The sequence below is a fragment of the Homalodisca vitripennis genome, chromosome 3, assembly GCF_021130785.1.
Source record: "Homalodisca vitripennis isolate AUS2020 chromosome 3, UT_GWSS_2.1, whole genome shotgun sequence".
Classification (NCBI taxonomy): Eukaryota; Metazoa; Arthropoda; class Insecta; order Hemiptera; family Cicadellidae; genus Homalodisca; species Homalodisca vitripennis.
In genome coordinates this window covers 28106341-28133139 of record NC_060209.1, presented here as the reverse complement: position 1 = coordinate 28133139, position 26799 = coordinate 28106341, and the positions used below count along the sequence as shown (strand labels likewise).

General features: G+C 31.5%; 1 protein-coding gene across 3 annotated transcripts; it reads left to right on the top strand.

Annotated features, from left to right (window-relative positions):
* Positions 1-3089: 3089 nt before the first annotated feature.
* On the top strand, positions 3090-25970 carry LOC124356725 (spermine synthase-like). 3 transcript variants are annotated; one of them, XM_046807901.1, is made up of 8 exons: positions 3090-3112; positions 14419-14698; positions 16902-17013; positions 18874-18996; positions 20650-20804; positions 22173-22262; positions 22554-22745; positions 23819-25970. In XM_046807901.1, exons 2-8 carry the CDS (start codon positions 14423-14425, stop codon positions 23972-23974), a joined length of 1104 nt encoding a protein of 367 aa, XP_046663857.1. In that variant the 5' UTR covers positions 3090-3112; positions 14419-14422; the 3' UTR covers positions 23975-25970. The 3 variants fall into 3 exon arrangements, with proteins under 3 accessions (XP_046663857.1, XP_046663855.1, XP_046663856.1); XM_046807899.1 differs by lacking the exon at positions 3090-3112 and adding an exon at positions 9931-10082; XM_046807900.1 differs by lacking the exon at positions 3090-3112 and adding an exon at positions 11727-11887.
* Positions 25971-26799: the final 829 nt, after the last annotated feature.

Genomic DNA, 26799 nt, shown 5'->3' with positions numbered 1-26799 from the left:
TTAGGATTAGGCCAAGTTATGTACTTATTGAAACAGAGAGTACTTGGGGTAGGTTTGTTGCATACATTATATGGAGTATTTATAGTTTTAATGCTGAGATGGTAAATATTTTTCAAGAAAGAAATTCTCTAACACTTGTTCTGTGCTTTTTATCGTGTTTTGTATCGTAACCGTCATCATGGTTGTGTCTATTACATCCCTTCACGTCCGCGTGTAATATAGAGGATCATTTACCCATGTTTGCAATCACAAGACTAAGGGGTATTATATGTTCCAGAAGTGACTTCTGTTATTTGTGTTGATTTGCCCCATGCACCAATATGCGAGTTAGCATCATATCCAATCATCAATTCCATGCCACTCCTCCCGGCATGATCCACCCTCTCTGGCCACCTGTCTGGAGGATGTAGAACCATATCATCATATGGAAGATATGATGATAAAAGTGCCAGTCCCAATTGATCTGACGGTGGAAAGATCTCTGGAACAAAATTCCAGAACAGGAATGCTGTCCACCTTATTGCTTACAACAGTACATGCTCTAGCGTTGTGAACATGGGAGCTAACAAGTTAAAGCCCTGATACCTTACCCTCACAAATCCAGAATTTCTGTATCAGAGCTACGTGAAATTCTTCCGCCAAAAAGCATCTACAGAACACAGTTGAAGCCGCTCTACTGTGATCAGTGTGATGCATATTGCCCTGAAGGACCTGGATCCCAATGATGAGCCGCCACACCCTGCATCCTCACCTGTATCTGCTCTACACCAATGAACACTCTCCAGTTCAGCACATTAAGAGTTGCAGCAGACAGTTAATCTACCAACATTACCATTATGCTGGAACTTCCTGTGTGGACGTCCCCAACACTTCTAGTCCTTCTTTCCAGTCCACCACAAAAATTTCACCATTTTGCTGGGAATGGCTCCAAAGATTATCACATTGACCTTCTCGGTCACCAAAGCATCAACCTTGAGGAAGACCTTGTTATACCCTTATGAAATCCCAATAGTCCCCAAAGACCACACTCATCCCCTGTGTCCCCAGCCCTGGAGCCATACTCCGCATCCAATCCTTAGTCTCATCATTGCCACACAGCATGACAAGAGCACTTCATCAAGGATGCACCGCCACAGCTCCGAGACCTCCTCCTCTTAAAAGAGCCTTTTAAGATAGTTCTTAGGGAACAAAGGGATTTTGTATCCCATCACGACCTCCTCAAGGGAAGGTTTATATCCCTTCAAAGATGTCCCTCACCTTCCCTTCTGTTGGGGGAGAAGTTTGACTATCTGCCTGCTCCTGAAACACAGTTGGGCATCCTTTCTTCCCGTTGGAGTAGGTTGCACCGGGTGAGGTTGCAGGAGCTGACTTTCTCTGCTTCTTTAGTCTTTTTTTTTCATTAGCAGATTTCTTGCCCTTCAGCCTGTCCGGAAGCCAGGCACTTCACTATTTGCTTGTGTAATTTGAAAGGGAGCTGGAGATTGTAATCCAGTTCACATACTTCAGATTCTGTGTCCATGGACTCGCATTATACTTTACCACCATCAACTGCTGAGTCTTCGTCGGTGGTAATTAAATGTGATGAGCAGGCAGAGACATCCAAAGCCAGATTGCTGGATGCAACTGTCTACTGTAGACGTTCCAAATCTAGATCTGTTATTGCTTTCAGACTCCATAAAAAGACCCACAAGTTCCAAGGAAATAGGTCCACCTAGTCAGAACCCCACATAACCAGGTAAGGCTATTTATGCTAGAGAGGTGCCTAATTCCCAAGGGCTTTTTTTGCAATGCAAAAGCCGTGCGCCATGCATCACTTAGTCATGGGTCCCTTCACACCATGAGATGGAGGTACCCAGTGTATACAAACGCATATGTGTGGTACGATTCCAAATGGTCAAACCATGCCTGAACTGAGACCACAACTACAAGGTGCCTAGAGCAATACCGTCACAGAGTACACTTTCAGGGCAGTAGCCTAGATCCTGGAGTTTCGCAAAAGCAGGACGCTTAACAAGCGTTTATTTGAGCCCACCATTTGTCTTGAGTGACATTAGAGGCAGTGTCACTCCCGGGGAGGTACCTTTCCAGTTCATTGGGTATCAGCCAAACTTAGTCAGCCTATTCCCTAGATCAATCAATCAAAAACTTTATTTGGTAAAAGTACAATGTACAGTATGAATGGTATCAGATGCAAACGCCCTCATACTGCTAAACCTTCTTAGCCTTGTCACTCAAAGGCAGACCCCCACCGTCAAGTAAGATGCTCACTCCACTATTTTTAAGAGTCTCCACTAGGTTTTATGGCGTGTAAAACAGTGCATCTATCTGCGTTCACAAGTTTTAAGCCATTAATTACTGACCATTCTGAGATGCTCTCAAGGTCAGCATTAATTTCAAATTCATTATTTTCAGAAAAACATTGATTACATTGCAGTATATGTATATAACTATATCTAACCCTCTAGCATTGCTAATCAAGGGAGAAAATTTAATGAAAAAAAGTTTTTTGATTATATTAAACATACTTTACATGCATATTGTTTTACATAAATACATCTACATTAATTTTAATTACATTTATTCAGCAATAAATAATTCTTATAATAATAAACAAGTTAAAATAATTTATAGAGATAAAATATATTTCTTCTAGCAACAAAAAATACATTAATTCTTTTTGTTTGAAAATGAAGAAAATATTGGAGTTTTTGATTGAATATTAAAAAAAACTATACAATTATTAGAAATGTAATTGAACATTTTATATTTAATGGAGTGGAAATTCGTTCTCAAAACTATTGCAAGTAACCTTTGCCTGCCTGTACTTTGAAAGAGAAAGTTGCCTATGGGGTTATCAGTGCTGGGTTGTTTAACTGTAATGATATGTTGAAAAGAATGGGAAGCTAATGTGATGGGTCATAAACCTGAGTTGGAAGATATTATCATGTCTTGTATATTGTTTTTTCTTGAATATTTGTATTGTGAAATGAACAGGAAAAGAGAAGTGGCTCAGTTCCTCAGGGCGGGTGGTGGAGTGAGGTACTATTTTGTGTGAGCGCTGAATAAAGTTGCTTTATGAGTGCGTTACTCTGAATTTATGGATTGCTGAATGGTATGATTCTTTCTTTTTACTATTGTTTAAAAAAATTGTGATACTAAACTGATAAACTCATCCTTTATCTATAGAGAAATAAAATAGTTTTTCAACCATTTTTCTATCTGATTTTTGTTTTGAAAGTGTTGCAGTTCTCTCGGTAACAAATTTATTAGGCTCGGTATTCTAAATTGGGGTAATAATTTGCCATAGTTACTTTTATTACGTTGAACCAAAAAGTTTCTGTATCTTAAATTGTAATCTACATACAAAGGGCTTATTATGTATTCATGAGCTAAATAGTACAAATTGATTCCATAATAAAAGTAAATAATATTTTTGTTGAAACTGGAAAATCTGACCGTATTTTATGATGTATAAATAAAATATATCTCAGTTTATTAGTGAGTGCATCAAATGTTTACTAAACTTCATTAGTCCAAATTTAAACCAAGATATTTCAGACTGTCATTAAAAACAAGTTTTTGACATTGACAATGGTTGTTACCTATTAAAAATTTGATTTAATGACAATATGATAATAGTTCTCTACAAGTATTAACATTGTTTACAATTCTTGGGTTTCTAAATATGATTGTTTTAGTTTTTTCCCGATTGATTTTTATACTAATATTAAAAAAGTATTTAACAACTAAATTTAAATTTTCCTGCATACATCTATTGCATATCGATAAATCTTTATGAGTCATATACAGAATATTATCATCTGCATATTGCAAGATTGAGCTGTTAAATTTCATACTAGCTAGATCATTTACATAGATGTTAAATAATTTTGGTGATATTAGACCAATATATAAGACCACAATTTTGAGTATAACTACTACTTATGTACTGTCCTATGACTACTGCTAGTTTTCTATCTTCAAAGTAATTTGAAAATAACCTTAAAAATTTACTTCTTATTCCAATATCCTTCAACTTCTGTATCATAGTTTTATAGTTAACTAGTCAAAAGCCTTTGACAGATCTGTTGCCACTGCCGTAACAAATCTTTTCTTATGCAAAGCTTTCTTCATATGTTTATTTGTTAGAGTTTCCAGTAAATCAATTGTTGATTTCTTACTTATAAATCCGAATTGAGCTGGATTAATTGTGTTATGTTTAGCAAGATTGGTTTGAAATTGCTCACAAATATAGTGTTCTAATATTTTCATTATTACTGAAATAGAGCTCACTGTCTTATAGCAAAGAACGTCCTTTTTATTTCCATTTTTATAAATGGGCCTTTTATCGGTCATTTTCATATTTTTTTGGTATTTAACCAGAGTCTACAATTCTATTATTAACTAAGTGAACCAGCACATTCTTTAAGTAAAATATATCATGTTTTACATTCTTATGCCTAATTCTATTAGGACCTGCTGATGTTACCATTAAGTTTACTTACTGACTTATAAATCAAAAATATCATTACATTAAAATAATTTCATACTCATTGGTTTTCCTATTAAATAATTCCCGGTTTGTATGTTTTCTGTTAAATCAAATGATTCCCCTACCATCTATTTACATATCTTCTACTGCTATTTTAAAACTCTCTTTGAAATCTTCTGCTATGGCTTGTACTTCATTATCCTCTTTAATTTGAACATTCTTTTTTATATTATCTAACTACTTGATTTTTTTTAAAAGAGATTGATTATTTTCCAAGTTTCTCTTTTGTTTCTACAATTATCAGCAAAAATTTTAAAATAGTATTTTTGCTTTGCCTTTTTAATTTTAAAAGTTAGTCTGCTTCTTGCACTGCAATATATTTTCTTTAGCCTTAAATTATAGATATCTCTTTTTAATCGCTTCCAGATGTAATTTTTATAATCTGAAAGATTTTTTATTTCTGCATTGTACCAAAAGTTTGCTGATTTCATCCCCCTTTTCTCTTTTTTTTTAACAGAGAGCCAGGTTTCCTGGGCCTGGTAGTTGCCTCTCAGCCATCCGGCTTATTGTGCATCCTCTTCCAGGTTTAAACTGTGTCAAATCCAAAGCCTTTACAAAACCATGAGCTCTTCTGAACAATGCTTACCTGTTTCAACCCCTGTTCCGCACACCTAAGAACCTTGAGCATTTGTTCTGTAAGCCAGACATTCAAATATTGCATCCGTCAATGCATAAGCAAGCACGGCCACATTAAAGGTTTGCTTGCGTAAGGCGGGAGGAACAAACATGTCAAAACAGCTGATGCCTCTCAACTGACAACATGTTGGTAAGTCTAGATGAATGGTTACTAACTCTTTGTTTGAAGTTTGTTTTTGACGATGGAAGGATTGTGAAGGAAACAGGATTTTTCCGGACATTTGCCATTGTTCAGTGAAACAAAAAATCAGTAACACTACGTTTCGAGATCTGCAATCTGATCTCTTCTTCAGGTAAATAACTAACCTAACACATAATTACAAACTAGGTTAAAGTGAACAAATCATACCAAAGCGTTGTGGCACGTCTGTCAGGAATCACAACCACCTTGTTGTGTGTCAACTTCACTAACTCTAAAACATGCACTTAATAAAAAACTATACAAAACACTAATCATTAAAACTGAACTACAGAATACAGGTTACAATACGTCTGCATTCGTCTACCAACCACCTACGAGGCCAATAGCAAATGGCAATCGTCACAGCAGAAAGAAACAAGATGGCGGAAAAAAATCCTGTTTCTTTACTAACTCTTGTTGGCTCGTTTACATGTTGTATCGATTTACCCGTTTTTAGAATATTGTACATAAATTTAGCATCATTATAGTGACTGAAGCTTTAAAAAATGCTTTTGAATTCAAACAAGTGAGTGGATGAAGAAAGTTGGCAATGAATGATATCAACTCATTCATGGTTGGTAATGATGGTGTAAGTATAGACATGATTAAAAATGCAAAGACTAGAGCAACTCACATGAGGGGGTTTGTACACTATGGCAAGAATCCTACTGATTCCTCCCACTATAAGGATTATTAAGATATATTCATATTCAATGCCAGAGTCTACATCTAAGAGAGGAATAAATAAATACTACAGATAAAGATTAAAAACAATAACAATGGCCAATAAAACAATGACAGTTAAACAATTAAGATAGCTAATATTAACAATTTAGAAAATATAGTGGTAGCGATAGGTTGCCAGTGTAGAAAACAATAAGATAATTTGAGTTAGGTTGACTTCAGGAAATAATTATAGCTCAAGCAAATAAATGAGCATGGTAAGTGAAATTTCAGCAGTTCGTTGGCTCCCTGAAAGTTCAGTGTGCATGTGTGTGTGTGTGTATAGAAAATTTATACATGCAACGATTCCAATACTCCACTGTCAACGGTCGACTATAATTCCAATCAAGGGCACAGATAACAACCATCACTTATCATTTATAGTTGCCTATGTGATAAAGTCTATTTACTTAGATGAAGCCCAAATAAGTTTATTACTTTCAATCTCTGCACACAGGTTAATAAAATTAATTGTGGTGCCACAATTCACTCAATATTTCGTGTAGGTCCATACTTACCAACTTCTATGATTGAATTCCTCAGCATTGGTTTAAAATATTTAAGTGTTACTGAAATCATTGGTGCTATTCAATTAAATACATGGAATGATGCAGATACAACAAATTTAGTTAAAATTTATAAATTTGTTTCACTCTCCGACCTCAGGGTTCCAAAACACTGCTTTCCAAACTTAAAAGTCCAATTATTCTGGTATGAATTGGGATATTGAAATATTTTTCAATCGCCATTAATTACCTCTGGTATTTTGTATGCCATTTGTGTTCGGCAGGAATTTATGTGAAGCTGTGGGTAAGTGCTAGTTATTTCTATAAATTACTAGAAATATCTGAGCTACTCTGACAGTGTTGTTGGTGAATGTGCTTGCATGAGCTGGTAGACACCTTCACCCAGCCACATTCTGAGATTGAATTAAGTTTATTTATTGTACAATAATATCTGGTACATTTCAAAGTGGTGCATTGTCAATACATAACTTTTTTATGCCATGTTCTAAATGCCAAAATAAAAGCTAAAACTGATTGAATGCATGAGGTTCATTTAACATCTCTAGTAGTTCTATTATGTATTTTTTGTCATTATAATCTGTGGTTAGAACAAGTAATATTCAAAGTGTGGGAAATAGAACTTCTGCAATCTGAAATGATTAGCTTTAAAAAATTATGGGTATATTACTCACTAATGAAATAGATTTGTAATTGGTAATTTATTTTCAAGAATCTATTTGTAAATTCTGTAAGTTTAAGCCTGCTTGGAAAATGACCCTGTACAAATGATTGATTTTGAAATTGGTAAGTACAGGGCTAATTAATTCAGCAGAATATTTTGTTAGATAAATTGGAGTGCCATCGCAACCACAAGACATACTGTTATATAATCTTAAGATTATACTTTTTACTTCTGAGCGAATTACAAATTCAAAAAAGTTTAAGTCCAATGATATACCTTTAGGTTGTATAATACGAGATGTAGTCAGTTGTAGTTATTTCAAAATTATGAACAATATTAATAAAATAAGCATTATTAAATTGCTCACACATTTGTTGTGGAACATTAATATATTTATTAATCATGTCCAATATTACTTTATCTTCTGCATAAGTTTGCATATCCAATTCTGTATTATTGGTTTTTAGTGTATTTTTGATTGCAAATACGAATAAACTTATCATTTGCCATAGATTTAGCCTTAGATACAACTATCAAAATGTTTTGCAATTGCATTCTAGAAGCTCTTTTCTTATTGGAATTCTTGATAAATTTGAAAACAAGCAGTCCAATAATATACTTTTTATTTTTGTGAGTCCTTTCGTGTTGAAGAAATACATCATCAGACCCACAAAAGTGAATAAAAGTGTCTGTGTGTATTACTCAATCGTGTAAAAACTACTGAACCGATTGTACTGAAATTTTTATGGATATTCTTAGGATCCCTGGTTAACATAAACGCCTATTCCTATTTCAAAAGTCCCTCCAGGATACACTGGTCTTGAAACCTCCCCTAACACTCCATTACCCTTTAAATTTATGAACTTGGCTTCGTAAGCAGATATTAAATGTTTTTTAATCATTTGTCAAAGTCAAGAATAATAAGTATAATATTGTATAAACATTTAATCAGTTGATAGCAAATGTTATGTTATAATTCATCTGTTAGTCAGTTACACTTTACAAATGTCGTGTTATGTGCAGAAGCTTTTCTTTGTCTGGATTTTTTTTTATTACGATTTTAATCAACGACAGTAAAATGCCATTATTTAATATACCATAAGTATGTTTACTGAAAACCTAAGGACTTCAACTTTAGTCTCAGGATTTCTCCACATTGGCCTAAAATATTTCAATTTTTACTGAAATCGTTGGAGCTACTCAATGAAATATTGGAGAAAAATTCAAGTAATTTCAGAGGTACTTATAAAAAACGTTTCATTCTACGACATCAGGACTCCATCTTTAAACTTAAATCTGAAATGGATCAGGAGATTGGAATATCTTTCAGTGACTATCACTTATCTCAGGATTGTTTGAAATGCCATTTAATAAGAATATCCTCATGGTGTCCCTGATTTAAAAAATTGAAATTGCGTGCGAAGCTGCGGGTAACTGCTACCTTAATAGTTTTGTCTACTGATCTGATGTTAAAATATCAATGTTTTAAATATAGTTTGGATTGTTAGACCATTTATTGCCTTCTTCTAGGAGGAGGGGAGGGGCTTTATATGTGGTGGTGTCCATATAAAAATTGTTATTTAAGCCAATCAATCTTGATGCAACTTTCAGCAAGTGTAATTTGGCAGTCATTCACAACAAGTCAATGAATTAAACAGGTATATAGTCTTCATCAGCATTGGACTAGTAGATGATAACTTTTCATGCGAAGCCGAGGTAACTGCAAGTTCTGTATAAGTTGACTTGTTTCAGTTCATCTGTATGTATACAAATTAACCATCTAAACTAATAATGCGTCTTTAGTTTGAAATTTTGAGATTAGAGCCATAGACGAAATCTTTCTTTCTTCCGACTAAGCCAGAAAGGATGTTGTTTTTTTAACACCACTACTGCAAATGTCATAACAATGATTCTTTGTTTGAAGTTTTTTTTTTTTACGATGGCAGGATTATGAAAGAAACATGATTTGTCCTGACATTTACCATTGTTCAGTGATACAAAAAAAATCAATAATACTACGTTTCGAGACCTACAATCTGATCTCTTTTTCAGGTAAATAACTAACCTATGACATAACTACAAACCAGGTTAAAATAAACAGATCATACCAGTGCGTTGACACATATAAGTCAGGAAACACAACCACCATGTTGTGTGTTAACTTCACTAACTCTAAAACATGCACTTAAAAAAAAACACAACACTAATTATTTAAACAGAACTACAGAATTCATGTAAAATAGGTCTACATTGGTTGGTCGGTGAACCCGTTTCCATCATAATAATGATGTTATCCATTCAATAGAAACTTGTTACACAAACTCAAAAATTAAAATTAAACCTTAATATTTTTCATTGTGTATATTTGGGGTATTTCTTTCCACAGTATGGTATTATACTTCATGAATATGCCAGTCTTAACTATTCATTTCATGAATTATTTCCTCTAATTTTCCATAAGTAGTATTATACATTTTATAGAATATCAAAGTATTTTGTTTTGAAAATGGTTGAATACTTTGACTCATATTGTATCATGTTCATCAACAGGGAGAGTCAGTAGTGTAACAGTTGATCAGATTGAAAGATTTATTATGCCAATTCATTGTTATATCCATTGAGTTGAATGAGTAATATATATCGTTATGTCAGGAATCTTGTGAAATGTATTCACTCAAAAAGAACAATCTAATTGCCTTGGTTGAAACTATAAAGATTATTCAAGAAGATTATCAGCTATGCACTTCTGGACTCCTAGCAGACTAGATCTAGGCTCATACTAGATACATTTTCACCAAGCAGGTAAACTTGTTCTCAGTTTTTATTACAGTAAATGTTAGCACAACCTATTTATGGTAATATGAATTCACATTGATTCAATCCTTCCCAACATAGCTAATATTTATGTTAATAGTTATGGTATGTTTGATAGTTTGTCAAACAGTCTTTGATTTTATTTCGGCAAGCTTTTTGTATGTAGCTTTAGCTGTTTGAATGTAAGTTTCTGAAGTTGAGTAGCACAAGTCACAAATAGAGAAGTCCTTAGGCCCTTCGACAAGTGGTTCAAGCAATATTATTAGACGACCTCATTGGTCGTCTCATGATTTGGATTAAATGAAAAAAATATCCAACTGTTATTTAAATATTTTCAGCATATTATCCTGAATTTATTTAGAGTAATACACATTATTTATGCAAATATTTTACGTTATGATTGTTTTGTGGGAGCAAAAACTGATTTTGATATAAATATATACCAAATTTACAATCCTACCAATGGGCTTATTTAGCTTTTTTAAAGATTTACAAGTTAAATCAAATCAAATTAATTTTTGTTGACATAAAAACTACAAGGATCATTTACAAAGTCATAAAATGAAGCCTAGTGACGTCCATCTTAATGTTAACATACAAATTAGAATGTTAACATGCTAGTTATAAAACAAGAAGATGAAAATATGTTGGTTGACCAATATGAATTAAATTTATAGAAAGTCCCACTAGTTGATTGAAAAGAGTATAATTTTAAAATTATGTAGAAAGATATAGATTTCATGCATAAGAATTCTTTCAGTGAATATTATTATATTATATTATGAAGGGAATATTATTATGTCCAAAAGACAAATAATATTTAAATATTTATGGGGTGACGGACACAATTTTTACATTATAGTATCTGAAATTTATAAGGCATTTAAATATTGATTTAACTATTTAAACTTTAAATAAGATGGTGATTTATGTAAATCAAAACATAACTATTGCCTAGTTATTTTGGTTGAAGTAAAGTATTAATATAATTATTTTTAATTAACTTTGTTTATTTTAATATCTTTGGTGTAAAACACTAATATTAAAACAACAAACACTTCTGAACATTAAATGACACCAGACAGCCAAACTGCCTCTATTTTGGGATTGTTGTATTTATAGTTCCAATTCCTAGGTTCCTTGATTTAGACCCACTGATAAGGTTTAATGTAGTGTTCTGGTGAGTCCCTACTTCCTAGAGTAAAACTCTTCCTTTTTTGAAAGATTAGTTATACATATCTACTATAATCTAGAATCGTTTTAGTGTGAGCTTTTGGTATTCTTTATTAGTATCAGAGTAAAATATCCTGTAAATTGTTGCACTATTTTAATGTCAAAGTATATATTTAAATAAATTTGTATTGTAAATGTAATTTTGAATTAGGTTATTATATATATTGAGATTTATGTTTCGATAATTCAGAAAGCCGCCCAAACAATTTAACTGCATTTTGAAAGATTTATTTTATAAGAATTAGAATTAATAAAAAAATAAATTCAATTACTTTAATTAAACCATAGGACACGCATACTAATACGAATAGTATGGTTTTAAGATGTAGATAATTTTAGTTTTGCTTAATTTTTTTAAACTGTATCAAGTATAATATTGATGACTATGGAAACTTGAAGTGTTTTAGTCTGGATATCAATCAATACTTTCTATTTTAATGCGGAATTTTATTGATGATTGATGAATGTATTATCGTACACATTATGAGTCTCCATCCTAAAAGTGAAAAACTGTTATAAAAAACATAACATGACAGGCATAAAATAATACAGCAATTCAGGTAAGCGCAATGTTTGATGTACTTGTATTTTTCATTTGTACATTTCTTCTTGTTCTGTGACGTTAAAAAAACTAACATAGACAAATTTGAAAAAGTTTTTAACCTATTTTTATTTCAAATTCACAACTGCTAATTACCCTGAATTTATTTAGAGTAACACAAATATTTTACATTCTGATTGTTTTGTGGGGGGAAACTATATTGAAATAAATATACCAAATGTATATTTCTAGCAATGGGCTTATTTACCTTTTTTGAGTTTTTCAAATATTTCTGGGATGATAAACACAATTTTTACATTATAGTATCTGAAATTTATGAGGCATTTAAATATTGATGGACATAAATAGTTAATGGATTGTTTTGTCTTTAGGAACAAGCAATCATTAATTTTAAAAACATTCCGTTATTATGACATTTATCTTTAATTTATTCCATACAAATATACATTGTTACATTTATCAATTATATTTTACATTGTGATGTAGTGCTACAATTATCGTATATAAGTTTTAAACTGGTTTGCCAAGCCCATTATGCTTTGGCACAAAACGTTTTGGTAAAATATACAAAAATTTGTTGAAGGTAGACAAACAGATTTTATATTGACATATATAATTATCAGTAAATATCTTTTAAATATTTTATTGATTCAATAACTTTATTACTAGTAGTAAGTAATCTACTTAAACCATTAAAGCATAGTAAATTCAAAAGTTGATAACATATTCTTAATAAATTGCCACTATTACCATAAATAATTTTGCACGGTTCTAAAAATAAACCTAGCAGAAGGAGGATGCCTCTCAGCTAAAACATGGCTCTTAAATGGTTAAGCATTATAAAACAATTAATGTATTTGAGCCTACTATGGAAAAGGGTCTTCTCTCTCTTAAACATATCAAAATCCAACTCTGCAATAAGTTGTTTTCTTTAAATATCTGTAAGAAAAACAAAACACAATTTTATCTCCACTTGATCTTCTTGTATCTCCAAAGAAACTTGAATCTGATCCAACATGTTGAAATATACCTCAGGGAAAATAAGGAACACAATCAAGACGACATGATTGTATATCAGGTTGAAAATACTCAGTTGAGAAGCTGGCAGAATCCGAAGATGGTCTTATAACATTTTTAGATTGAATACATGCAGTGATTTTTGTTCTGGTCTCTGCAGCATGACAATTTGATGTGACTTATACCTCTGACGCATGAAAGGCATTACAAAATCACCACTATTATTAACTTATTGAGTTTAAACAAGGAAACAATAGGCATTGCATTCTCCTGTCTAGTACCATTGTACATGGCTGATTTATTTGTTTGTCAACTCTTCTATCCAGTACTAGTGGACATGCAGTATCCCTTTCCCACTCATAATAAAAATCACCCATTACTTCCATTACTAAAGACATGATTTTTAAACAATACAGGTATTGTGTTTCTCACTTCATTAACTGACAACTTTTTTGCTATAACTCTTTGTATATCTGTTTTGTTTCTTCTAAATAATCTTCAAATAAACTTGTTTCTTATTGTTTTTAACCACTATAGCATATACAAGTTATATAAGTAAACCATATATGTTGTAACTTAATAAATTAGATGTCAAAGATAAAACAACAGTTAGCAGTATAAAATATTTTTTACTACATATTATATAGATAATAATGTTAACAGTGATCATTATATTTCATATAATTTATTATAACTAGTAAAAAATAAGATTTAGCATATCTAATCAAAATAAATTAACAAAGTGGTGAACTGTAAAGTTCATAATCACAGTGGTGACATAATCGATAAGAAATAGTGATGAGAAAGGAGTAACATAACAAAAAACAGAGTTCATTTTGAGCTTCTTTGTCACCAACTTTTTTTGGATCTCTTTAGACAAACATGATTCAAAGTCAAGTCTGTGACAGCATCAGATTGCAGATCCTGCACTGGAGATGAACTCAACATTTACATTGAATTAACCCTTCCCATCATAGCTACGTTATGTTTAGAAACTCGGTTGCTCCACCTTTACCTTGCTTTGGGATCGTGTGAGAAACATCGTACTGCACACAATTGCGCACCTGATGAGACAATGAGAATAACTCTTCATCTAGACTACACTGTATTTTGTAGTCAGGTGTCGAAACGATGCAGTTTACTTTTAAGTTTCGTCTCCAACTTTTTTTTATCCCTTCATAAGAAAATGGTGCTGTCCAACAGAACTGGACAAGAGAGCTGATGGGCCACCTTCACGTTAAAAAATTGGGTAAAGGGTTAAGTAGCAGCAACTGTTTATCTATTTGATCCTTTTAGAATCATGTGAATCATTACTGAATCACTTTGCAGTAAAAAACTAAGTGTTATTTGGTTATCCAATTTTGAATAAATTTTTACTAGTGAATATACATACATAAAGTAAATACTGAATAATTGCTGCTTAAGTTTAATCAATACTTACTAGATTTTTCTGTCACATGTACTGAAGTGTCTATGTCTGAAAATGTATGATTTTGTTCAATGTCATTTCAGAAAGATGTCCATAAATACAATATTTTTGGATTTGTCAGTTGATCCCACAGATATTGTGGAAAAGCTTACAATAATATCAACTATCAAGGAAGCTTTATCGAATTTTATTCCTGGGATGAAGGATGTCCATTCTACTAACTTTGAGGATGGAGGATTTTTGTTGGTGCTGACAGCCTCGCGAGACAGCTTTATCACTGTCCGAGGTTTCCCTCAAGGTCTGGTGTCCATCAACATAGAATACTTCCAAGAGGAGGGTACAGAACAATTGCTGACCTATGAGGTAGGTTAATTTAAAACAACGCTTCAAATGAACAAAATTGTCTTCATTCATTTCTTACATTCTAATAGAGAGAATAATGTCAATATATACACACAGTCACACACATGCATAAACTCTACAGTGCTGTTAGCCTAACTAAGGTGTCTTATGAAAGTCAAATTATCTTGCAAAATATGCATCTAAAGATTATAAAGGAAGAAGTTGATTTGGCAGTTTTTATTTGTTTACTTTAGCCAAATTCATTTTTAAAGATACGGTATTTGGGAAATCATTACAAAAGAAGCAACCAATACATGTGGCTTCCCTTTCATAAAATGTCAGGTTGGTGTTAAAAGATTTCCTTAGTTCTTGTAGTATAAGTCAGCGCTAGAGCGCTCTAGCTGAAATTAGAAGAACTACCAGATTGTGTTCTATTAGCGAGTGCCATCGTGTAAGGTGTTTACTTTCAACTGTCATGAGTTACCCTTGACTCGTGCCGAAAACTGGTTATACTCAATTAGACAAATATTGAATTTTTGAATAAACCTCCAAGACATTACATAAGTGTAAAGATTTACCATGTAATTCTGAGGTTGATGCAATAACATAGTAGACAATGAAATCAGTTGAAATCAACATGAACAAAGGAAACAACTGTGCACATCTGAGTCAAGGGTGACTCATGTCACACACAAGAAATAAGTGTGTGAGCATTATGGTACAATGTGCGTCATGAACTGACTCATTAGTAATAATACTTTTAATTGTAACAATTATAAAATATACTTCTCTCCACTTCAATCCACAATCAAATCAATAAAACATTATTAAAAATATGTTCCGCAGATGAAGTAGATTTGGTGAAATCTGTTAAAGGTTCTCAACTAAAGTGTACTATAAGTCACTGGTGACTTAAGCCACAGTGAACATATTTAAATGCTCTTAAACAAATCACAAAATTTTAAACCAAAACTAATTCTATTTCCAATATAATTTTTTGTTCTTAAATCAAGTTAGGTCCATCCATACTTTTTTTAAGTGGCACAATTTGTGTGTATATATATATATAAATATTTAAGTGGCACAATATATACCAATACCAGAGTTTGTATTTGAACTGATGTACACAGAATGAATGGCTTTCAATGTATCTAAGTTGCAAAACTGTGTTTATTTTATAAAGAGCAAAAAAAACCATGTGCTAATCTTTTGTCAGTTCATCAATAAAAATATCCCAGTTAAAATAATCCATCAAAATGTTAACTGAACAATTTATTATGGATTCTTTTTTTAATTATAAACTTTTGAGCAGTAATTGAAATTGAATTTGGTTCTGTAAGATTTTTAAGATTTTCGTTTGTAATCTATGATGTTTATTTTATGAAAATTAATTACAAGTTGATTGTAACAAGCAAATTAACTGCTGAATTTAGTTCATCATGTATCAATACTAATTCTCAATTTGGTATCATCAAAGTAGAGTTAAACTATTTTTGGATTAACTTTTACAATTAAATAATACATAAGCTTGCGTTATATACTATGCAAAGTGGTAAAAATTGATGTAACTATTTGTTCATTAGTAAATTAGTAAAATGGAACTTACTTTGTGGACATATCTTATATATCTTTCTGTTAGTATACTCGTATTGTCTCGTATATCTTTTAGTTAATTTTTTAGTTGATCAGATGTGGAAAATGATCATCAGATACAAGTAAAGATTTGCTTAGTTTCAAACTGTGCATGCACAATAAAATTTTCAATAAGGTTAACCACATTATTATGCCAATTTAGAGAACAAAAGTTCCATAGCATATTTCATAATGGGTTACATTACATGTCCAAGTGTAAGAATTTGTTGCACTCACCAAATTAGCATAAAAATTCTAAGACAAAAACCCCAGCCAAAATTTATTTTCAATCTGGAGTAGCTCAAAGTTTAACAAGGTTTGTGCACATTTGAGCAAAAACCTACTGCTTGTTTATGATGTGTCAAATTCTTCACAATAAAAGACATACCTGATACTAACACTCAAATAATAAACTACTGCTAGTTAATAATACATCAAATTCTTCAGAAGAGAAGTGATGCGTGATAGCAATATTGATGATAATGATAAATTAACAAATCAACAATCTTAGTGGTGATAACTAACATATAAACAATGTAATAATAAAGAATTATTTTATAATATTACAATTTTGTTTTCTTTATTTTTGAAGGCTGTAAAACAACTTGAAACTGTATTAACAAATGTCACTGGTAGTAAGAAGAGTCACAAATTCCCTGCTATACAAAGAGGAAGCAAGATTGATAGATACTTTGTTACTTCAGGTAAGTTATTCTTAAATTTTAGTTCAGTACTTATACTTTGTTTTAAAGATGTGAATAAAATGTTACTTTGTTTTTAAGATAAAACTATTAAGTTTTTATTATGAATGAACTTTTTAACAAATTTTGAATTGTAATGTGTATAACTGCTACTAGGCTGAGTGATAATGTAAATTGGCAAATTGCCTTTACCACTTTCAGCCCGGGCAGTGTATATTAATCTGCAAAAATTGTAAATACCCTGATCTGCAATACTCCTGTGAAGCTGAGAGTGTTAAATAGACTCTTTGATAAGTTATGGATTATGTTTGTAGAGTCAAAAGCAATATTATTCAAAATATACAAAAAGGAAGCTTAAAACTATGGGTTAATATACAATGTTATAACCAAAACAGTACACCTAACAAATGATCTTTGTTTTGCTGGGTATTAAAAACTTAGGGATCTTTATATCTGCTATAAAATGTACAAGTGATATCTCATGTTATGAAAAAAGAAATATTTACCAAAATTATAAACATAACTCCAGTGAAACACAAAATTCCATGCACAAGACATTTTTTGGAGAAAGGTTATCTGAATATTGATCACTACAATTTATAACATTGTACTACAACTTGGTCTCTGTAACAGAAGATAAGAGCTGTAATATCAATGAAACACTTTCTTTGTTTTAAGCTCGTTATTTATGATGAATTTGACAGGAAAACAGGATTACGAACATCTACCATCATTATTTGTTCTGTCAACAACAGAAACATTATGTTTCGAAAACTGAAATCTTCCCTCTTCCTCAGATGTCAAATTCTAAAACATGACAGGAGCACCAATGGCATCACAGTCTAACACATTGGTCTGGGTTAGAGATATTGCTGTTTGAATCTTGTCTGTGAGCATTGCATTTTTTATCAGTACAATCAGCATTGTACTGTACCAACTCTTCCCCTTATTCTGTTTGATAAAGTCCTTGCACAGGCCAGTTGCCCATGATGATGGGCAGATTAAGGTTAAGAAAAATCAATCTCTACTTTAAAAAATGGGATTAAACTTGCAATAAAAATTAGTTTCAAATACGTCCATCTGGTTCTTTTTGAATTTTTGCTAGAATGAAAGTCATTGCACTGATCTTTCCAAAGATTTTATGAACAGGTTAGTTAGTGGAATTTCTGTTACAATAAGATAGTAGTATATTTCTCCTAACTCCCTTCTGAAACTAAGGGGACACTAATCTGTCAAGAGGAACCTAACATCTTTCTTCCCAAAAAATTCATGTACTTTTTTCATCTCCAGTGTCTTGTAATGATACAAGTGTACCCGGTTGTATTACTAAATCCACATGATTTTTTTCTAAGGTGAAGTTAACTTCTAAGGTTTATTTCCATGACTTTGGGATGTACTCTAAGTAGAAACTTGCTCCTAATTTCGCAACTTACCCGAGGGTTATGTAGGGTAATACTACAAATAACCCTCTTTGTGCAGAGAACAAACCTGTCTGTTCCTGGAGCCTTGAATGGTTTAGAACTTTCAGTCTCTTATGTTCCATTCTGTTTTCTGTAAACATTTATTTCCTTCTTGTCTAAAAGCCAAACTTCTTACGTGCTTGACCACCCAATTGGTGGACAATTATTTTCACCTCCACTTATAGCCATTTCAGGTACAGAGAGTATCCACCAGCAGGGAAATCGTTTCATTTCTGTTCCTCCTACTAGGTGCTGTCATCATCTAGAGTCAAGAGTATAACTTTATTTATTTAAATATAGAAATGTATTGCAATAAATGAAATTCTTTGTAAAATAAATATTTTAATACGTAAATATAGATTATTTGATTTGGAAATAATGATGTGTGTGGGTTTTCTAACAGATGGAAGAATTATAGAAATGGATATTGACGCTGTAATTTTTAATGAGCAATCCCCATATCAGAGAGTTCAAGTCCTGCACAGCAAGACTATGGGCAATCTCCTGGTTTTAGATGAGTTACAAAGTAAGTTTTAAACATGTTCTTAATGTATACAAATGAATAAAAGAGAAATATCAAAGTTCTAATTAACCTAATCATTAGAGTGTAGGTTCGTTACTTTCAGATGAAATATTTGCAGGTCCAGTAATTGATTATAAATAAATTATTTGATGATCGAATAATAGCATCAAACAACTATAAGATTGTTTCTGAGTACTTATGTTTTATCCCTAAATATTTTATTTTACATCAATACAGTTTAAAAAAAATACATGTTATCCTCTATTAGAACTTATTTTAAATAAAATCTCAAAGTAGAAGGCAAAGAGAAAAGACTATGTGGTTCAGAATCTGATTCTCAGTATAAAATGAAGGATGCTATTAAGTTGGGTCAAGTGGTCCCAGCAATTTATGTAAATTTTCCTGTCTACAGATATTTATTCTGAGAGTTTTGATTGCCAATTTAGAGGTAGCTCAAGGCTTAGTTTAAGCCCACAATTTTCTTGATGTACATCAGTTATATAAAATCTATCCTGGACTGTGATATAGATTTCTCTACACATTGTAGAAATGTTTCATCATCTAGCTCTAAAATCAGAAAAATAGTAGTTACTATTTCTAATAAAACTAATAATTTTCATGGTTCTGGAATAATTTTGAGTGGAAACTTAAATGGACAATTAAAATAAATAAAAAGATTTCTAAAAAATCAGTTGAGAACAATATTTACAATAACTTAAAATAAATAATAACGGGTAACAATGTAAATATGTATCAAAGGGATAATTTTTAGTAATTCTGGGACAGAAAAAACAGACAGCATAATGACACTCAGAAAATGTGCCTATTAAAGTAACACCTGATCAACCTCCAGGAACATTACAATCAAGTACACATACTGTGCAAAATCTGGTGTTCTCATAAGATTCCAAGCTGAAAGATTGCAGTGTTGTTTCAAAATCTAAGAACATAATGGACCTTGTAAAGTATCAACCAAAAGATAAAATTTGAAAGAAAACTATGTTTCCTAGTGTCAAATTTAAAAAAAATGTGGTAATATACTGACTAAGGATACAAGAAGGACAGAAAACCTATATATAATACGGAAACCACTGTATTAATATCTGTTTTGAAGACTTACCATAAAAACTTAGAAGAATCACAACCTTACTTAATACTTTGATGGTCATCCAATTTCCCTCTTCAGGGACACTGATATTATTCTGGGTCTGGGAGCAGGAGATTTGGGTTTTATGGACATTGCCTAATTTTTTACTCAAAATATTCTTTCAGGGAATAAAATAATATGTATCAAAAAGGTTTTAATTAATTCTTGATGAGTCAGATGAATTAAACAGAGATCGCTTTTGTGCCATTATGGATATACAATTTACATACAAACACTAAATTATTATACATTATTATTGTTGAAAAATGTAAATGGCATATGGTTTTATTTTAAGTATGTTCTCTAATTTGACACTGCAAATAAAATATGACATAACACATAATTCATATATTATTTATATATTATAAATTTTGACATCTATTACATGTATATTGCTTAATAATGATTTATTGATCATAATTTTTTTCCTTTTGTATTTATATACCTTTCACTCTTCATTTCTGTTTTTCTTAGTGGGAATGGAAAAATATAATATTTCTATTTTGCAGACCTGTCAGAGCGAGATCTGATCTACACAGAGACTCTGATGCAGAGAGGGAAAGAGGATTACTTGGACAAGGAGATTGTCATCCTCGGGGGAGGAGATGGAGCTTTGCTGTATGAGTTACTCAAAGAGAGACCTAAGTTTGTTACCATGCTTGAGGTGACACACTGATTCTGTTCTTTCGAACTAAGATTGTTAGTTTATATGTCTGAAATCTAGAGATTCTTAATCTGTGTTGTCTTTTTAAAAGATTTAACCTTTACACATAGTATTGTACATGGATAAAATATTGAATAAGAATTCAAAATACTATCTATAACAATAGAGATACACATTCCCAAATAGTTATACTACTACTTTGTTGTATTTGTTTTAAATAAAGACTTAAATCTTTTCCAAACATTTACTGTATTAAAATATCAGTGTGCTGGACACCTGAGTATCATATACCATACTGCTTGGTAGCCAAATTGTTAAAGCAGTTTTTCTTACTCAAATATTAACAGTTTATTAAAACACCAACAAGATTAAATTTATAATCTAACAAGTATTTTTAGTTTTCTATAGCTTTTGTTTCACATAAAGTTTTATATACAGATTAATAATAGTAACAACCTCTTCTATCTAACTATCAACTTAACTAACCGATTTGCTTACTGTGATTAATTAATATAATTTTCTTGAATTAAGATTACTGATTTTATTGGTACAATGTTACAGTAGTCAAGTAGGAAGTACTATTTTCTACCACGTTTTCTTAACTAATTAAATTTCTCAGTAAAGAAAGTATAATTTCACACAAAATTTTGACTACAGACACAAATTGAAATTTTCTCTTCAATTCAAAACTTAAATCACTGGACTAAATTTATTAATTATTTATAATTTATTAATTAAGAACCATAGAGAATAAAAGTTAAGGACACAGATGTCATCAACATTCTAATGCCGGAGAGTGAAACTGTTTTTCTTAATAAGTACCTATGGAATTTTTTGACTTTTTCCCTAATATTTCATGAATAGGATATTTTGGTATTTTCCAGAGGTCACTAGTTTTTAACAATGTTGTTTGCCGGGGACCTAAAAAACTATTTTTTTAGATAGAACAGACTTTATTTGACTTCCTGTGTAAATTACATGTCATTATGACAATCGGTTCTGGTTTTATACCTCCAGAAAGGAAGCTACAATGGCAAGATAGCTACTCTGTCTCTATCTATTGTTTGCTATTAGGGGTCTGTTTAATATCTTAAAATCTGATATAGAACAGACTTTAAGGTATTATTGTTGTAGAACTTTTTTATGACAGTACAAGAAAGCTACCTGTTTGATGGAGAAAATGGTTTTTATTGTCTTATTATATTATTCTCAGTTATACTAAACATGTTATCATCGTAATTTCTCATTGTATACAGGTACTGAAAGGGTGTGATGTGAGGATCCATTGTAAGGAAGAATACCAGAGTCAAAAATTTGACATTCCAGTTAAAGGTTTTAAGACATATTGAGAATATGTGATGTTTACAGCTGGATGAAGTCGTGATGAGGGCTTGTAGAGAGCATCTACGGAGTTGCTGTGGTAACTGTTTGGACAAACTGGAAGACATTAATTACAAGGTACACTTTGATCATTTTACACTTATTATAATCCAAATTTTTGCATTAGAAGAGATTTTTGTGTTATGATTTTTGGCAGTGAAAAAATGTTGACAGGAGGTATTAACAACCATTTCTGATGAGGTCCAATAACATATTGACTTCTTTCTGGAAACTATGTAAACTAAAGCAAAATATAATATTGCTAAGACCATTCACCACCATTTGTTTTACATTTAACAATTTAATAGATTAATATAATAGTATAAAGTATAGATTTCCATCAGATGAATTTAGTAATGACCTTTGCAGATTGTTATTGGTGACTGTGTTAAATCATTGGACACAATGATTGCGGAAGGCAAGACAGTGGACTACGTTTTCGGAGACCTGACTGATATTCCTGTGTCAACTTCACCTCAGGGAGAAGTGTGGGATTTCATCCGGCTCATTCTCAACAAAGCCATGCAAGTCCTCAAACCTACCGGAAAGTATATGACCCACGTAAGTGACTCAACAGTAAATAAATATTATTATAACGTTTTACCGTGCCTAAAGATTGGATGTAATGGTTATTTTGTCAAAACATGTTTTTCTGTGGGCTGCATCATATTCGGCTGTTTATGTACATATTGTGATTCAATATTTATTTAAATTATATATATAGGGCTATTCGGCCAGGCCCTGTCATGTCCTGCCACCACGCCCCCGTCTCACTACTTCTCCCCCACCCACCCACTGTTATTCCACTGGCAACATCTTAGTATTTTGTTAATTACAATATATTCAATAGTAAGTTACAGTTATTAGATTGAGATATATCGTCCACGGACATGGTCCCTTCAAGTAGATGTGTGGCGGTGCCCCACATTGTTGCGTAGGGAAGGATAGGGCAGTCAGGGTCAAGGAGCGGTGCGAGAAGGAACTATTGTGATTTGATCCAAACGGATAAGTATTCAGATTCTGATACTAACTTTTTTTTAATATGTAACTTTCAAAATCATTAGGGTTTGGCAGGGCTAGGATTTGTAAATAGTGTAGTAGTAATATGTAAATCAATCCTATTATTTCAATCTTTATCAGCCAGTTTCCAAATTAGTTAATTTCTGTGTGAGCTCTTCCATACTTAAATTATCAGGGTATCAGCAAAGCTGGCTGTGATGACAGGATAGGCATATCTGGACTTAATCTGGGAAATTATTACTATTAAAACCTAATTGAAGTGATCCTTATGATTATTTTGAAACAACCGTCAATTGTACAATATATTACGTCCCTCTGGTAGTTTTTAAAAGCACCTAAAAATTGGTAGCAAAGCTTGGTTACAATTTACGAACCTCCGGGTTATGTTATATATTTTATATGATCTTGTATGCTTGTGTCACACATTTATTTATTTTGTAAGTATTTCCATATTAAATTAAAAGTAATGTTTTAATAATTTCTTATTTACATAAATAATTATGTATAAATATTCAATGCTAAAAATCATAAATTAAATTTTAATAATGAAATATATTTTTATGATTATAAGTCTTGATTATATTATTTAAACACTGTTTGTTTTTTTTTAATAGGGAAATGGAGCTGGAAGTCAAACATCATTGGCCATGTATGAAAATCAACTAAGAAACTTGAAAATTCCAGTAGAATTTACAAAAGACAAAGCATTTATTCCATCATTCCTGGAAGATTGGGTGTTCTACCAAGTGTCACCAATGAAGCTCAAATAGTTTAAACCACATAGTTACTTTAGTTGTTAGCCTTAAGCGACCAATGTCATATGTAATATTTGCTATTCATACGTAGTTGGTATTACCCAATTTTTAGTCTAAGATAAAATTTGAATCTGAATATAATTTTTTGGAATTAAATTAGGCGGCTCTCTTCCAATAGTGATCTTGGCCAATATCCTATGAAATCAAAAAATGTAGTTGTAACTAAAAGGATATACCAAATACCTTTGCTTGTTATTTTGCATTAATTTTTGATCAGGGTTATCTATACTGATAGCTTATAGTTTAAGCCAGTCCATGCACTCAACCATGGACAGAAGGTGTGACTCAGAAGGTTGTCACACATTTCAGTGTCTGAACTAAAAGGAGTCTGGAAAATTTCCTCAACCAGTCAAGCTGAGGTTCGGGGCACTCTCCCAGAACATGTTTAAATGCAAATAATGTTAAAAATTGCAAGTTTGACAGCCCTTTGAAAGTATATTTCTCTTATTTTATGCTCAACAAAAATAGTTATAGATTAAGTAAAATTTAACCTTTTGGAGATCGCCTGATAACAAAATGTTTCATAGGGATTTGCTGAGACTCGGAAAATAGCTGTATCTCAAGAATTACAAGTCACACACTTTACTTTTTCCTTGAATTTATAGATTATAAAATGGGCTACCAGAATACATGACTATGTTTTTTATTACTTAAATAGTATATCTTTTTTTATTTTATTGACATCAATGATCTTACTATGAAATTATCATACTATGGGTTGCGCAATGTACCTCTCTCATTTCTAAAATCCTATCTAAGCAACAAAAAGCCAAAGGTTTATAACAATGGTAACTGGTCTCAGGAAGTAAAAGTCACGTATGGCATCCCTCAGAGATCCATATTAGGTCCTTTGTTATTTTTGGTCTGTATTAATGACTTGCCGTCGTCAGTTTCTGCCACAACAGTCTTATACGCAGATGACTCAACATTTTTAAATGCAGAAAATAGCATGGAAGAAGTGAACGTGCTAACACAAAGTACTTTATTAGAAGCTTCAAACTGGTTTAAAAACAATGGTTTCCATCTAAATGTATCTAAAAAACTAAAATATCTTATCGGTTAAAACTGAGAAAATCTGTAAACTCTCAAAGCAACCTATCTAATTACGCTAAATTCTTGGGAATCTTTATTGACAGAAATTTAAATTGGGATGCCCATATTAATTACCTATCTTTCAACTAAGTTGTCTAGAGTAATTTTATTTATCTTCTCAGACGGCTTACATTCAAATGTGTTAATACAGATTATGTAAGAGCAGCTTATTTTGCTATTTTTCAATCCGTTATAAGATATGGACTTGTAGTTTGGAGCAATGCAAGTAAAATTAATAAATTTATTTTCCTTCAAAAAATTCTATAAAAGTAATTACTAATTCACAGCCACTTGAACATTATAAACCTCTTTTTACTATTTGTAAAATTCAGATAGTAATAAACCTGCATCTCTTTGATCTTATGAAATATAGTTTTCAAAATCCTCAATTAGTAAAGCCTAGCAGTATAAAAACATTCCCACAATATCAGGAATAAAAATGCTGCACCTATCAATTTTAATAGATTGAGAAAACCTCTTGAAAGCCATTCTGTTATTGCACTGAGGGTATACAGCCATTTGTTACCCTTAGTCCTAAAGTACAATATATATATATATATATATATATATATATATATATATATATATATATATATATATATATTTTAATAAATATTACTTATGGCTGTTAGATAACCCATTTTATGCACTGGAAGAGTTCTTCCGGTTAAAAAACGTTTAATTTGAATTCCCCAATGCATCTAGCTGTATTTGTGTATTGCAGCATATGTTTGTGTACTATAAGATATAGATAATATAAGATTTATAACTGACGGCTATATTTGTAATGAAAGCTGTAATGAGACTTTGTCAATGATCTTTTTTTATGGCAATAAAAAATGTTGATTGATGGGTGATATGTAATGTTTTTAACTTTCAAACCATGCCATATGTGATAATAAATATTGGTATATAAACCAATATATTTCCATAGAGGATATATTTTCTGTATATACAAATTACTGCACAAATTGTGATGCATGAAATCAGTAATCATGTGTTTTTACTACTGTTTAAATCTGTGCATAGACAAGGAAATGCACAGCGATGAAAACAGACATATGAATAGAAACTTTGTTATTTATTGAATTGCAACTCACCAGGAATATTATACACGATCCCCAAGACATTTCTACTATTTTAAGTTCTAACTTTATCAACAACTCATTAAAATCTAAACCCTCTTCTTCCAGCAAACAGGCCTGTCTTACCACTGTTCAATCTAAATTTGTAAACTTTACCATTGTTAATATATTGAATTAAATTTACTTCCACAAAATCCAATTATTTTCACCTTTCGTTGATTCAGGTCTCTTATAAATAGTATTCAAATTATTTTTTTATTTGTCTTCTTCACTCGGCAAAAATATATTTTTGAGCCATCTCCCATCTTGAATTTTTTGCTCAACTACTTTATCAATCAGGGAGACCTCCCAACTGATTTAAAGATTAGTAAAACTATTCCCATCCTAACACATAGAATCTTACCTTCTTAGTTTTAGGCCGATATCAATCACTAAAACTTTTTTTTAAACGAAGAGAAAATTGTAGTTATTATGTAAAATTGATATTACATCACTGTACTACATTAAATTACTTAATTTCATTTAGATATTTTCTTGAATTCAATGATATGATTGATTCAACTTACTTGAAATAATATTATGTTCATCTCAATTTTGGTTTTA

Bases quoted from the DNA above. Each gene is read 5' to 3' on its own strand.
- LOC124356725 (XM_046807901.1), top strand. From the start codon at position 14,423: ATGTCCATAAATACAATATTTTTGGATTTGTCAGTTGATCCCACAGAT. The intron at 17,014-18,873 runs GTAAGTTATTCT...GTTTTCTAACAG, and splicing joins TAGATACTTTGTTACTTCAG to ATGGAAGAATTATAGAAATG. The intron at 18,997-20,649 runs GTAAGTTTTAAA...TCTATTTTGCAG, and splicing joins GGTTTTAGATGAGTTACAAA to ACCTGTCAGAGCGAGATCTG.